The sequence below is a fragment of the Opisthorchis viverrini genome (genome assembly GCF_000715545.1).
Source record: "Opisthorchis viverrini unplaced genomic scaffold opera_v5_28, whole genome shotgun sequence".
Lineage (NCBI taxonomy): Eukaryota > Metazoa > Platyhelminthes > Trematoda > Opisthorchiida > Opisthorchiidae > Opisthorchis > Opisthorchis viverrini.
Window position 1 is genome coordinate 724,085 of NW_008751684.1, and position 15,718 is coordinate 739,802.

The 15,718-nt window shown below is 42.4% G+C and overlaps 1 protein-coding gene across 1 annotated transcript; it reads right to left on the minus strand.

The window, feature by feature from the left end:
* Positions 1-287: 287 nt before the first annotated feature.
* Positions 288-12,717, minus strand: T265_02327 (hypothetical protein; the record flags this gene model as incomplete). The annotated part of the gene is made up of 5 exons (XM_009166541.1): positions 288-1,022; positions 2,745-2,909; positions 3,157-3,334; positions 3,784-4,014; positions 12,464-12,717. 5 exons carry the CDS (start codon positions 12,593-12,595, stop codon positions 700-702), a joined length of 1,029 nt encoding a protein of 342 aa, XP_009164805.1.
* Between the last annotated feature and the right edge of the window lie 3,001 nt (positions 12,718-15,718).

Here is a 15,718-nt window from a genome sequence, read left to right on the forward strand (position 1 = left end):
ATATATTATGTTAAAAGACCTCCCGATAGATTCAGAAACTTATGCCTGATATCAATCCTTATCCGTAAAGAAACTGGTTTTGTATAAAACAAATAACTTTCAACAAATGGACAAAATTCCACTGTTCTCCGCCTTGCATTCTGCAGTACCGTAGTGTGGATACGTTGGTTACATGGCAAGCTTTTCAACCATAAGTTATATGTAGTGATGGTTTGAACCTAAGTGACAGTCTTTCTCTGTCGGGGGCTTACCAGACAATTTTAGTCGAAAAAAAGTCTATCAGTGTTTTTCCCATTTCTTCCAGCATTAGACTAGAAGGGATTTATCGACAAAAGTTTAACGATTTGAGCATTTCCCTTATGAACCCCAACCGGATTTAACGTGGACGATACAAGCGAAATATTCGTTCGGGTTTAACATAACATCATATGAGTTTGCGAAGAAAGGAGCAAAAGCTTTCCTTGTCTATTTATGTGCGCCAGTGCTTCTCTAAAATGTATTTAAGGTGAACACAGGATTTTACTACAGTGACATCATCTTAAGGTTATAAGGTCATCACCTTTCACACCCACATGTGGTAACGTAAAAAACTTGTTTTGTTGGAGAAAAGTAAGAGGGGAACATTGTGTGATAAACATTGATCAGACCCAAAAAACACTGGTTTTAAAGGTATTCGTTCAGAATCACGATCAAGTTTGTTCACAGTTTTGGAAGACCCGCATTGGCGTCACTCTCAATACCACATTCGTTGACACCTCGTTTAATCTTGAAATAACCACCGTCACCCCAGTCAGTGTTCCACGAATTAGCAATCAGCCAGTAGTCTACGCCGTTCTCAACTCCCCAGCCAACCAACCGAACCGCATGACCGCCCAGTAGTCCACCTGCCACGTGCTTATACACTCCACTTGAATAGCTCGGGAAGTCCGCGTACACCTCAAAGTCAACTTCCAGTGGTCCGTGCGTCATTAACTCACGCATGATTGCCTCCTGGTCTGAATGAATGCTGTACGCCCTTGAACCTGAATTTACAAAGGTTGTTGGAACAAACTTATGGGGCTATGGTCAGAGTAACCTACAGTAATTGTATTCTAAAATGGAAGACGTGGTAATTATGAACGCAAAAGTCAAGGATACAGGTTAAAATTGAAAAAAAAACTTTTCTGGTGCACTGCAATTACTGTATATAAGTGAATCCCGGTGTGCGGGTGAAAACGGAAGTTTTGTTTATCTCTATTCCACCGTGCATGTGACGTCATTTTTGGCTTCCAACTCATACTTGCAAACGAAATTTCGTCCTGTCAGTAAAACCAACCCATGCTTAAAATCTGAGAACCTCTGCACAGCTGTTTCACCCTTATTGGGGATAATCGACACTGTACATCACAAGAACACCAGAGAGTTTCGAACCAGTCACCTTCCGACCGATGGTGGAACGATGAACCATTCGGTCAAACAGAGCTTAACAGCAATGTGCTTACCAATTAATTGGCGAATATCTCAACTTGTAAGTAGCTTGAGAGACCAAACGATGCCGACCCATAAAATTCTAGTCACGAACAATGAAGATGTCATGAATGAAACTAAAGTATGTGCTATTGGGGAAGACACCCGCGCTCCAAATCATGAAGTCTGTATGGACTACGGGCCACAAATACTAAACTAGAAAAAGCTGCCTTCATAAATATCCCATGGGATGTCAGCATGTCATCCGAGATGTTTTAAAGCCTATGCAGATGATCCTTCGCATGCCAGGCAACAGTCAGTTTTACTCTCATCCCCAGTGAATCAGAAGTATACCCAATCTCGAAAAGTGCATACCAATTTGGTTTTCATGGGATTTGGATAAGTCTCCGTGGAAAACCAAATTGATGAGTACATTTGTCGAGTTTCGTGTGATTTGGATTCAAGTAGGACATAAGGTTGAGGAAATATCTGAGACTGCGCCTACTTGATGAGCTCTAAGAAGTGCGAAAACGGTCGTGGGTTGCCGAGTTTCCGGTAATATTACGAGTAGTGTGTTACGTCTATACTCAGTTTCAGCAGGGTTGGCGCAGTGTTTCACAAAGCGCTTCGTATCCTATGATTGGTTCGTAATTGGTTTCGCTCTTCAGAAGGACAAACCTTTGGTCGATCCCTTGGAGTGGTCTTCCAAGAGGGTGTGGCTATACTTCCACACAAAATGAGGTGGTATCGATTTCAGGGTTTTTATGATAAATCAATATCTTTCATGGCTCTGTATCCAATAAGTGACACCATCAGCTCTTTCAGTCAAGCCACTAAGAATTCTGGAGTCTCATTTAATCACGTGGAAAACAGACAAGTATGTGTATATAAAATGTCAAACCCAAAATTACTATAATACAAGTAATTGCTTATGTCCCACCAATGCGGACATGACCAAATTTCAATATCTTTTTGTATTTTGGAGGTGAACTCCTTTCGGACTTACTCATGAAGTAGACCACATGCAAAATTAAATGGCTCACAGGATCGAACCAATTAGTGTTGATTTATTCAACTGTGTAAACGTTTTCAGCACTGCCATTGGCCAATTGATCTAATATACCCATAAGTACAACAATCTTCAGTAATATGTAAAATGTCACAAGGTTTTAACCCGCTAGATACTCCTTTTCCCGTGAACCACTGTGTTCCATACTACCTTATTTGTGACGGTAACTTGTTGAGCTGAAAATCGACTGCAGTCATACCCGAGGACGAATCATAATGTTTCAACTCACCGTACCACTTGTCTTCTTCGTATGACTTCGAATAGTCTGGCTGACACGTTCTCACACACTCGGGTGTTTCAGGATCTCCGGCGCAAGGTTTTCGCGGACCGACAACATGATGTTCGCATGGAGGAAAAGAGTAAGGTCGACAGGTGCCCGTCGTATTGTACAAGCCTTATTTGTGACGGTAACTTGTTGAGCTGAAAATCGACTGCAGTCATACCCGAGGACGAATCATAATGTTTCAACTCACCGTACCACTTGTCTTCTTCGTATGACTTCGAATAGTCTGGCTGACACGTTCTCACACACTCGGGTGTTTCAGGATCTCCGGCGCAAGGTTTTCGCGGACCGACAACATGATGTTCGCATGGAGGGAAATAGTAAGGTCGACAGGTGTCCCGTCGTATTTACAAGCCACCCGTCACTAGTCCTTTTCGGGCCCAGTGGTTCCATGCTTGTGCGGGATAACCACCTTGGCAACCCATGCCACAATCAGTACAACAATCAACTAAGTCTTCTGCACTGATACGAGGCTGATGTTTACCTCCGGATGCGATGCAAATACGATCAGAAATAGCTTCCGCAGCTCCGAAAGCCTGAAACGGAGCGGAAAAGGTGACATTTCCTATGAAGCCAGAGTCAACGAACGTCACTGTAACGCTGAAATTTGGTTTGAATCACATCAATCATTGTTTTGCAATGGCTTGCTCTCATCATTAAACGTGATTTGTCCGAAACACGCAGAATCTCAATGAGCTAATTCAATTATCTATAATTACTGCGGTTTTTTGGACTCTTTGATATTAAAACTAAAACGAGTTATGATGCTCGATACGCAACTTAGTCTTCTTGATGTTTTGGAATGGTGCCTATTTCAACAATCGACAACTAACCAATAATGAGGACTTGATCGTTAGTTTTGTTGACATGAATCAGTCTATGCTGCAATGATGCTTCATCATCATCCATCTATATGTATCTGCGTATGATGTTCAGCTTCTTCGGTGAATTCATCAAGGATAACCAAAGGATTACGATAGTTTACCCAACACGATCCGCAGTTTGACTGATCACGAATTTCTGATATTGAACTGCAATGTGGCCACATCTCACGTGCATCAAATGATTCTGGTAGCTCTTGTTCTCGTATGGTGGATATCAAACAACGTTTTTCCAGGCGAAATCCGTTTGGGTCGGGAAGAGTTCCAAGCACTCGGCGCACATCAGATGGCGTTTTGAAACGCGAGTTTTTCGCTGCCTTCCATGTGGTATTGGCCTGTGAAATTCAATTTGAAAGAATACAGCAATTAGTTGGGAAACATTTCAAAATATTTTTGATCATGGACTAAACGGTGGTAGACTAGCTTCAATGAACTTTATCCTGCCTTTCGAAGGACTTGGCATCTCAGAATTAGTTATGTAGTATATGTGAAGTTCTAACAAGTCTATACCCAAAGCGTATTTCCCAGTTAAGGCGAAAAATTAACTAAGCGGAGCGATGACTGATCCATCGGTCATCATCATCAAGGACAGCATGACATCAGTGTTCAACACGGATGCTTCGCCAAGTCATCTGTCAAAACCAAACTGGTGTGCAAATGAAAGTATCTGACGAATTTCAACCAATTTGTGTCCAATCGGAAATAAATGATTGACGGAAACCTTGGCAGTGCGCCTACCTGATGAACCCCAAAAATTGTAAACCGATTGTGGGCTTCGAACAACCGTATGAGTAGTGTCCAGGCAAAATTACTTGTTGTTTAAGATATACTAAAAAGGGGTCTTAGTCATTAAATAACCACGTCGTCGTAGAATTTCTAAGCTTACTGATGATTCTGTATTGTAATTTTATTCAAGTCCGCAAAAACATGGTACAACAAGACGTCAGTGTTTTATACTCGTCAGCTTATCATGGAAGGTGATACTTAATTCAGCTGTGATGTTGAATTGGTGACAGTGAGTGGGTGTTCGTCCGGCTATCAAGCGTGGAAAAAATCGCCTGTTCGAATGAGATAGCTCAAGTGCGTCCAGCGTGCACTGACAGAGTAGTGAGAACACGCTCGCGTCACATGTCTCATGCATAGGTGTTAGTTCATAAACCGGCCAGTAATATTCACTGTTGGTGAGATCACCTGGGAACTCCAATCCAGTGATTCCATCCTTTGGTGTGGACTCTGCAGGATACTTGCAGCAAGACACAGGAAAAATCATTAAATTAAATTGAATGAATTTGAATTCCATAACTCACGTAACCACCTACAACTTACGTGCACATCGAATGCAGCGGGTGGCGCACTAGCAGCTCGCAATTAGCGAATCTGACGTGCGGAGTACTACATAAGTAGGTCTGAAGGTAGACAAACCCACAACTTTTCTGTATTGTTCGAGATAAATTTCTTCCATGGTTCTCCATGAACTACGGTTCGTTTTTGGCTCAGAGCGGTTTACAACTCACTGATGACTTTTGGAATTTCATGTTATCTAGGTCCGTTGCACTACCTTTGAAACCCCAGACTGTGTAAATAAACAATGGAAGCAGCTGCTCTAATGACACAAGAACGGGCGCATATAGTAACATTCCCCTCTTGACCTGGTTAGAAGTTTCAGTGAAGTTGTTCCCTTCATGGCCCTATTATAGATGCGAATATGAGGAGATTTGGGTTTTTGTGTGGAGATTTCGTCCTGTAAGTAAAGCCAGTCTATACTGAAAAGCCGAGAAACAATGTACAGCTATTCCATCCTTATTGGAAATCATCATCAGTGCGCATCTCACAAAACCCTGGGGAGTCTGGAACCCGCAAACTCCCGGCCAGTAGTTTGAACACTTAACCGTTCGCCCGTGAGCGGCTGACCAGCAGTGTGATTAACTCGAACTTAGACAAAATATAGCGCCACTCATCCTTCAATCATGGGATTCACATCATGCGGTCACACGTGTTGACTGGCTTCTCGAGCAACGACTTCTCAGACCGAAGTTCCACTCATCAGGTGATATTTATTATTCCACTGAGCTACTTATAAATTGTTGGTAGTGCGAGGATATTTGTCTTTAGGTGTGAAGATTTCGTCCTGTAAGTGAAGCCAATCTATGCTGAAAAGCAGCTGATCAGCCGCTCATGGCCGAACGTTTGGGTGTTCAAACTACTAGCCGGGAGGTCGCGGGTTCGAGACTCTCTGGAGTTTCGTGAGATGCGCACTGCTGATGATTCCCAATAAGGATGAAATAGCTGTACAGTGCTTCTTGGTTTTTCAGCATACATTGACTCACTTACAGGACGAAATCTTCACAGATGCGAACATCTTTGAAAATGTCTACTGGATGAGCACATGGAAACACACATTTCGGGCTCTTTCTCTCTCTCTCTCTATGTGTGTTCATCTATATCGTGATATTTGCGAATTATACCAGAAGTATGGCGTGGAGTCATGGACGAGAATTTCTTCTGTCTGATACCCGAACTTTCAGAGATTCAGGTTGGTCGAATAGGCAATAGGAATTTTGCCTGCATTTAGTGCACAGGAGATGAAATTGGTTGTCCATAACGTTAGATGATTTAGAATTGATCATGGAGATATCCTGGAAAATGATGGCCGGCTGGCTGTTGTACAGTTTACCCAGCGAAAAAAGTGCCTGACCTTATTTAGTTTGGATGGAACTTCCGGAGAAGTCAACCTGAACTTTTCCATTGTTCCACTATTTGAATAACAGGTAAACGATGCGAGTGGCATCACTCGGCGCTACAGTGGAGGTTACATTTGAATACAGCCCGTGGCTGGTCACACTGGCATTCACGAACGAAAGTAGGATAAAGTCTCTCGTTTTCAACAAGCGGTAATTTCGGAATTTTTTTCAATACCCTCTGCCGAAATGTTCTTAAGTTTCACAAAACTTTGCCAAAGGTTAAATCGTAACCAAAAGCGAAACGTTAGCATTAGAGCGAGGACTCGTCCACCTAGTATGACCAAGGCAGAACTACATAGCATCTTCCTATCCAACTCTGTCACTCGTTAAGCCTAATGAGCTAGTTAGTCAATGCAGCCAGTTCCCCGCAGGAGACTTTACATTTGATTTCACCTCCTACGGCTTGTGCAGTGTTTTGCTTTTAAGCGTGCTTCCCCAGTGCTGCTACTCTATCTTCTAAATGCTATGAACACTGATCTCTGTTCCCGCACTGAATAATCGTTTCTCCAAGCTCGTTCAAGCCACTATTTGTCTTACATCTCTGGTAGGTTTACCAGACCAAACCGTAGTTTCCCGTACACATACATCATAGACGATAGCGCTTAATAATATAACCACATATCGTCTTAATTCATCTACTTAACAAGATAGATAAAATATTACTGGAACTTCACTTCCTGAGTGCTCGAGTCATCGGGAATTGGGGTGATTCGCGATCATGATTCTCACCTCTGTGGATCACCTAATACCCACCAATGGATGCAGATGTTGGTTTCGAAATGCACCAAACCGCGTAGACACACTTTTAATGTCTGTCGTGTGAGGCGCGGCACTGACAAATTATTCAAATCCCGGCTAGACATGAAGAATGGTGTGAGTTTTCATAAAGGCAACTACTCATAAGGTTGCTGAAAACTCTTCGACAGCCCACGACCAGTTTCGCCCTTCTTGGGGCTCATCAGGTAGACGCAGTCCCCAAGTTTCCGTCAACCTTATGTTCTCGAAAACCGTTCAATTTGGGTTCAAGTAGATCATAAGGTTGGCGGAAACTCTGGGATTGCGCCTACCTGATGAGCCCCAAGAAGGGTGAAACCGGTCGTGGGTTGTCGAAGAGTTTTCAGCAACCTTGTGAGTAGTTTCGTTTATGAAAATATACCGCGATATCTCGAATATTGCTCCAACTGAATCATGAGGTGGCCTGTGTGCAGCACATTCAGTCGTAGAATATCATAAATGAGGGATTCAGTTGAGTCTCTCGTGAAAACCAAATTGATCTGCAAATGAGTGTATTTCTCGAAAATAGTCTGAGTTATTATTGTTGGAATGTCCCATTTATGTGCAAGAGGTGTGTTCGATAATAGCCTCATTCCCTCATCGGCGTTAACATTTCGAATCAGATTTTGTGTTGAACGAAAGGAAACACTTAGTTGCAATTGCTTATTTTTATCTACATCGCCAAGACCACAAATAGTGCGGATCATTTCTCGGCTGTGATGAAGACTTGTGACCACTCCTAACAACAAGCAAAATGTGTACAGCGGTTCGTGATTTTTGGATAGCTCTCGGAATGGACAATCCTCGTGAATTCATAAAACATCCATACTACCCAGGAGGTATTCAGTAGCCTCATGAACTCAGGAAAATTGTGCTATTAATCGGTCATCAACTTGCCACAACCTGATGAGATGTGTTGAGTACTGACCTTTATTCGGTGTTTCATAAATTGCTTAGTGACTACACACAAAAATCCATTCTTTTTATCCCCGTCCCCTTACTTAACAAGGAAAGCTGTCTAGATCAGGCGGCCCAAGTGTTGAAACCGCAGTTTAGTAGTTTTCTGTTGTGAGGGACAGAGTAACCGCTATCAGCCCATATACTAACATTTCCGCTTTCTCGTCGATCAGAAAGGCAGGCTCAAAACATAAGCCGTTTTTGGGAAAACGAAATCAAGGATTCGGTAGCCGCCGGCAAGATAGGTACAAAAGACGAGAAACATCCGAGGAGATTGCAAAGCGATAAAGGGATTCGCTGCTCATTCCAATGAGTTATTATTGTTGGAATGTCCCATTTATGTGCAAGAGGTGTGTTCGATAATAGCCTCATTCCCTCATCGGCGTTAACATTTCGAATCAGATTTTGTGTTGAACGAAAGGAAACACTTAGTTGCAATTGCTTATTTTTATCTACATCGCCAAGACCACAAATAGTGCGGATCATTTCTCGGCTGTGATGAAGACTTGTGACCACTCCTAACAACAAGCAAAATGTGTACAGCGGTTCGTGATTTTTGGATAGCTCTCGGAATGGACAATCCTCGTGAATTCATAAAACATCCATACTACCCAGGAGGTATTCAGTAGCCTCATGAACTCAGGAAAATTGTGCTATTAATCGGTCATCAACTTGCCACAACCTGATGAGATGTGTTGAGTACTGACCTTTATTCGGTGTTTCATAAATTGCTTAGTGACTACACACAAAAATCCATTCTTTTTATCCCCGTCCCCTTACTTAACAAGGAAAGCTGTCTAGATCAGGCGGCCCAAGTGTTGAAACCGCAGTTTAGTAGTTTTCTGTTGTGAGGGACAGAGTAACCGCTATCAGCCCATATACTAACATTTCCGCTTTCTCGTCGATCAGAAAGGCAGGCTCAAAACATAAGCCGTTTTTGGGAAAACGAAATCAAGGATTCGGTAGCCGCCGGCAAGATAGGTACAAAAGACGAGAAACATCCGAGGAGATTGCAAAGCGATAAAGGGATTCGCTGCTCATTCCAACCGTTACTCTGATGTTCTTCATTTTGATGATGTTCCAAAGTCATTGTCACGAACATGACATACGATTCATTTTAGGCTCTATACTGCTTAGTAATGTTCAACCTCACTGATATACCAATAGCAGAATGGTGAAACCAGTTAATTACTTTCCTTCTCCGAGTAGCTTGCATTTGTTTAGATTTTTTTTAATGAGTAGCCAGAAGTAGACCTAAGCATATACTGATGTCATCATTTCAATGCAACGTTCATATTGTGCATACCAGGTGATTATGTCTAGCGGGCGTGTTGCCCACGCAAGTTTTCCTTATTTCGCCCCTCGACACCCTGATACCTCTGGTCTTATGACAGAAGATCAAACTTCTTTGCAACCAACGATGTTACACTGAAGGTCATTGGGGAAAAATATTGACTTCTGAGGTCCTCATGCTTGAGGTTAGTGTGTTGGCGGTAGGTTGGCCCGTCAATAGTTTCTGATCGGTCGATTGCAAACCTGGCGTTAAGTCGTAGTACTCGTCAGAAGTTTAGTGCATAGCCACTAAAGTGAGTGCTGTTAGACCTAAATTGCGGTAGGCTGTACAAACAAGGTAACGGAAGGGCTCATGAGTTACCACCTATCAGTTATCATTGACAAAGCAACTCATTTTCAGCCAATAGCTCTCAGACTTTAGTTAGCTTATTATGTGAATAGTTAGTTGGTTATTTAGTATGTAATCGTATCTCTAACTAGGTACTACGTACACAATGCAAGGCACTCCACCTTACCCCCGCTCGGTGTAGACGACGCGATTAAATGGAGATTGTAAAGTAAGTTTACGGAAGAGCTACCACTGAAAGAAAGAAGGCCTTTGCTGTGGAGTTATCTATTAGATAGATGCCAACTGAGTAGTTACAGACTAGCGGACAGGGAATCGAAACTCTCATGTGCATCTTGTTTACAAAAATGGATTATCCATCCTCTATTTGAAAGCGCCTTCCTTAACTTTTACTGGATATTCATTGACTGCTGCTCAAATCCAAGCAAATGTTGCACAACGATTCCACAAATTTCGTAATGGATCTCACTTTTCAAGAGACGCAAAGCGGATTTACGAGAGAGCATCCTACTCGCATGCCACTCCCATCAGTAGTACCACTGTCACACTACTAGTTCATCCAATAGGGTTGTCACTTCTGGTCCCACCCTACAAGGAAGGCTTTAGGATCTGTTGATGGAATGGACTGTGTTGCGGTGGCGTGGGGTTGAGCAGAATTTCAAACAGTTTCTCAAAATTGACGGAACTCACTAAGCAACTGGACGAAGAAAAAGTTGGCTTACGGACTAAGCTCCAGCACATGGATGGTCGATATATGCCGTTGACTCTTTCCATCCCCGGGAAGTGCAAAAATCTCGTCAAACAAAAATCTGTTGTTACTCAAAATTTCGTCATCCGACACACGTTTGAAGCCAAGAAAGCTTGGTGGCTGTCTGAAGCTCTCCGTCAGTCTGGTGGATGGTTTACAGGCCTCCGGACCTACTCGAGCTCGCTGTGAAGATCCGTATTTTGTTATTTTCTTCTAAAATAGCATGGTTTATCATTTTTCAGAGCAATGATAGACTGATATTGCCTTCACCAGCGGTAGCTGGATGACTCAGTGCCGGTGAACAAGTTGGCTAGTAAATTTCCATAACTCCAGCATGGTGATAAGCTGGCGTTCATTGAGGTGGGGTTAGGCTGTTCACCCAGATTTGTTATCAGTATCGCTTAGTGCATTTCATCGTATTCAATAACGACTTGGTTTAGTGATTCTTAATCCCTGACCTAAGTATCTTCTTAAGCGCTTCTAAGGTTTACTCTTCTTGTAGGAAGATAAGAGTGAAAAGTGATTACTACAGACAAAGTTACTCTAGTTAGAAAATCTAACAAAACAAACCATTTGAAGAAGGTTTTACCTGCAGTTTCTATGGATGGACTTCCCAGCAAGTGACAAGCTAGATTGCACTTTGCATTAAAAGGAAAAATACCATGCTGGCAACAGATAGACGAGCCTCCGCCCTGCCTGCCCCAAGGATGGACAAGTTATATTCACTCGGCCACTAGCGGCTCAAGGAACATCTCATATGAATCTACCTGAAGAGCCACTGCAAAGGGCGGTTTCAGACACTCTGACCTAATGAAAGTTAAAGACTACTGAAAGAGCCCGGTCCAAGAGAGTAACTATCATCGAAATCCCAGCAAGGTTCTTTGGAAGCATAGGTGGGACTTATAATGTTAACTTGGTTGGTCTACAATCTATGAGGGGAAACCTTCAGAAAGTCTGTCTGTCTTCAGTTTCTTGATCCGCTTAATTCAACAAAATATCAGAACTGGTTTGTTTATTGCTATGCCCTATTGAATCACTGCTCATCACTGCACAAATCAAAAGCAAAGCATCAACTACATGTGCAGGAATGCGTCATGCGATATCCCCACCTGATAAAAGGACTTCTACTTCTGTTCTATATGAACGTTTGCTCAGACAAACAGAACTGAAGAGACGGACCATTTGTAACAGGAAGCGGTAGCAATTTTCTATCCTCATCTCTTTGTATACGCTCTTCTCAAAAGGAGTCCATATACAGATATATATATATATATATCCTATGTTACTAGGAGATTTTAGAAACCCACATAGTACCAGTTATCAGTAAAAAGACTAGCGTGCACTATGAGCGAATCTGATTCTATTGGCAGAAGCGTCGAATAGCATTCATAAAAAGAATACTCACTTGCTTTTAGAGATACGAGATTACCAGGACCAATAAGGATGAAATAAGTGATTTTAGTATATCATTGTTCTAGGCAGTTAGGTGGCTAATCAATAAAGAAGTATATTCGAACAGCAACCCTCTGGACCCATCTCAAGCAAGATGATCCTAGCTGAACTCCTTTTTACATTCATAAATTAATCAAACATGTTGTTCCAGGGACACCAATAAAGTAGTCTTGATTATACTTCAAATCGAAAGACAATACTGATTAGGGAATTTGAAAACAACTTTTTCCATTAGTTGAATGACTTTTACTGAGGTTGGTGAGGAAGGCGCGCGAAGTTTGTTTTCCTAATTATCCCAACCTCCCCAGCCGGGAGTACATAAAGTAATCAGTCTCGAACCGGCAGTTGTCTAAAAGTTTACTTAGGCTGTCAACTACACTGAATAGCAAAAAACGGAATATCTCGGTTGATGGATGGTAGTTCCGAAAATGAATGCAACAAAAAAAAGCCCACATTTGATTGCTTTCGCTTACCTTATGGTTGATGTAATGGATAATTTGATCGGAAAGCGGTTCAAAAGATGGAATATAGTCTGCTCCGAACGACTCGGCACAAAGCAGGACGTAGATCAACAGCGTCCTAATCGAATCCATGCTTGTGCCCATTATGAAGTTGGAACTAGCAGCTGACCAAGTTATATGGCATAAAGTTAAACAAATGCTTGACCGATTGTTTTAAACGCACGTGATCACCACACTGGTATTGTTGTGCACAAACTTGTGCTGTGCTGCTGAACTATCGAGTCGAATCGCTGCTGTGCTTATCTGTGTTTATAGCGAAGTTCAATTTGAGGTGGGTGTACATGTGTTTACACATATTTCATTGGTGGTTGGACAATTAACTATCTGGTCATGCTATCTACAAAGTCGACGTTAAACCTTTCGAACGGAAACTAGAGAGTGGTCGCAAATTCACATTTGACTGATGGAACAGTAAGAACTATGCAGGCCAAATAAGTTGACACATCGCGCCACGGAAGGCTGTTCGACCAGTAAACAGCACTTTCGAGTTGCACACTCACTGGTCTAGGCTGATCATAGTGGTGCTTGTATTGGAGTTTATAGTTTCACATAGGTTTGGTAAACAATCGCTGGAGTTTATCTCAGAAAGATGTGGTTCGTGACTCCGTGGCAATTGGAAAGCCTACTGAAACCAGCCACCACCTTTTAAAAAGTCCAAAACAATGTAGTGGAATAAGATGTTTTTAGCTGACATTTCGGTTGCCATGAACAAACTTCCTCAAGTATTTCTACAATTCCAACAGATTTTGCTTTTTTTTAATCAGGTCGTTTTTGGAACCAGACGTGACCTTTTACCCGGTTTCGGGACACTTATTACTGTAGGAGGAGAGTAGCAAAGTCCTTTGTGGTCAAGAGTGTATATAAGCCAATAACACTAGGATATATGAGCAGGTTTGGCGTTGTTGTGGAAGTTTCAGCTTTTTTCCTGGCTGCGTACTTTAGGTGAACCCTACACCAAAAGATCACTGCCACGATAGACAATGTGCGCTTTCAATTAACGGCCCTTAGTGCATCCAACACAGCCCTAACATGTTCTTCAGTTGATCATCCTGACTCAGGTTACTATGTAATATCGACCAACTGCAAGAGTCATGAGCAAGAGTGAATACAGATTCCGTTTCCTAGATCTTTCAGTTAATGATAAGACGTGGTGAACTAGACCGTTGAATCTGAAGCCACCTCACATCACACATTATGCGGAAATGGCTGATACGACAGGCTCTCGACCGGTTTAGTAAGGCGGGAGTTTTGGAAACATTATGATGGATGATGGAGCGATAGTTACATAGGCCTGAATAAAAGGATAATCGCAAAAAGCTATCCGGGGGCTGGATCTCCAGGATGGGAAATGTTCGAAACGACAGTTACTTCACTGGATAATCTGGGGACTAGCGCAAGTGAAGCTAACCAGAGTTTCTGTATTCGGCAGGCGTCCCATATAGACGAAATGAAGAACTATCCCGTGCTTTAGTTGAAATCATATTCTGGGCAACTACCTCATAACCTATGTAGACAACAATAAAAACCATAGAACTGCCCCTTCAGCCGATTTACCTTTAGAGCTGGTTCATTCCGCATGTATATACTTGGATCTGGTATGCTCTTACCTCACATTTGCCAGGGGGGCTGAAAGTTTGATGCTTGTCAGCACCACAAGCAGACTTGTTGTATGAGTTCCACATTGCGTCAGATGACGAAGTCGTCCATATGTGTAAATGCCATAATTTGAAATAACTTGGAAGACGTTAAAGTTCAATGTTTTATGATTACGACAAAAGCACACACGATTTTGACGCAAACATTCGTCGCGCCGCCAGTTTATGCACGATGACATAAGTGAGATAAAGGAGGCTCACATTTTCCCCTACACTTTCTTGGGTAACCAGTGCACATGCATTGTGAATCTCCCACACCACTTAAGCTGCCGGTGCAATAGCTTTTCCATTAGAGTTCCCTTCGCAAACCAGCTACGCGTTGGGAAAATTAACGAAGAGCGCGAGTGAGTGAGCTCTTTCCGCTAGGTTTTCTTTCGTTATATAAGCTGCCTTGATTGCCCTTAGACAACCGGAGAGATATTTCAAGACAACTCGAATTCTTGAAACACAGTGTGGTTTGCTGAATGCTGGTGCTCGAATAGTTCGCGATTGTTTATCTGATCGTCTACCCGTTGACCGCGCACACTTCAAGCCCCGTAAGAGTCCCAGTTGCGTAACGTATAAACATTTTTCTTCATAAGATAAACAAGGACAAGAATTGAAAGACATTACCGGAACACCTGTCTACTTTTATTTCCCCGACGGCGTCTGTTTATTTATTCATTTGTCGACGGCGACTACAGTTTGTCCATATCTGGTTTGATGGAAGATTCTGTCTTAAACAATGCACAGTGGATATTTGTGAAGTAATTGTTTGCAAAGGAGCCTTACTCATCCCACGTTGCTCAAACGCTTTGTGTTCACGTGAGTATTTAGTGCAAACCCAGCCAGAGGTTCAGTTGATGGAGTCATTTAAACAGTGAGCATTCATGGGGTTTGCTGACCAATCGATTTCCTCGAAAATCTTGTCGACTTTTGGGTGGTGAGGGCTGAACTACCAGAAGGATGGGGTGCATTAGTACATTTTACATGCCTTAACGTCCGTTTCTGTTAAATGGCGAGGTATTTTATCCCCGCACTTTCCGCGCAAACTGTATCAAAACGCGCCGAGATTTTAAGAATAGCCACAAGTGTGGTTAGCGACATTTACCATAATCCCTGTGACAGATTTCCAAAGTAAATTTTGTTCCTTCAACAGTCCGCTTCTGTATTTATTTACGCGACCTCTCAGAAAAAGGCCACAATTTTTAAGCGATCACCAGGAGCTTGGGTCACTGTTCTAAAGCAAGTAGAATGGTGGTTCTTGAGGGCAGCAAGAGGACCACTAAAGAGCTGGTAGATAACGGTTGTCAAAAACGCTGAACAACCCCAGAAAGCCTAACAAAGAACCGCACACTGAAAGCCTAAAAGTCCATCGCGCAGTAAAGTTACATAATCACATTAAAACTTGAGTAGATGGCCACCCATTTTCTGGGCAGGATAATAGTGCCTCGGTCCAAACTAGCATTTATACTCATAGCAGTTTTTTCATATTCCAGAAAAACTGTGCATTTAAAACACAGGATTCCATCTATTTGTCGTATCAGTAGAAGATTGAACACAAGTGTCGCAA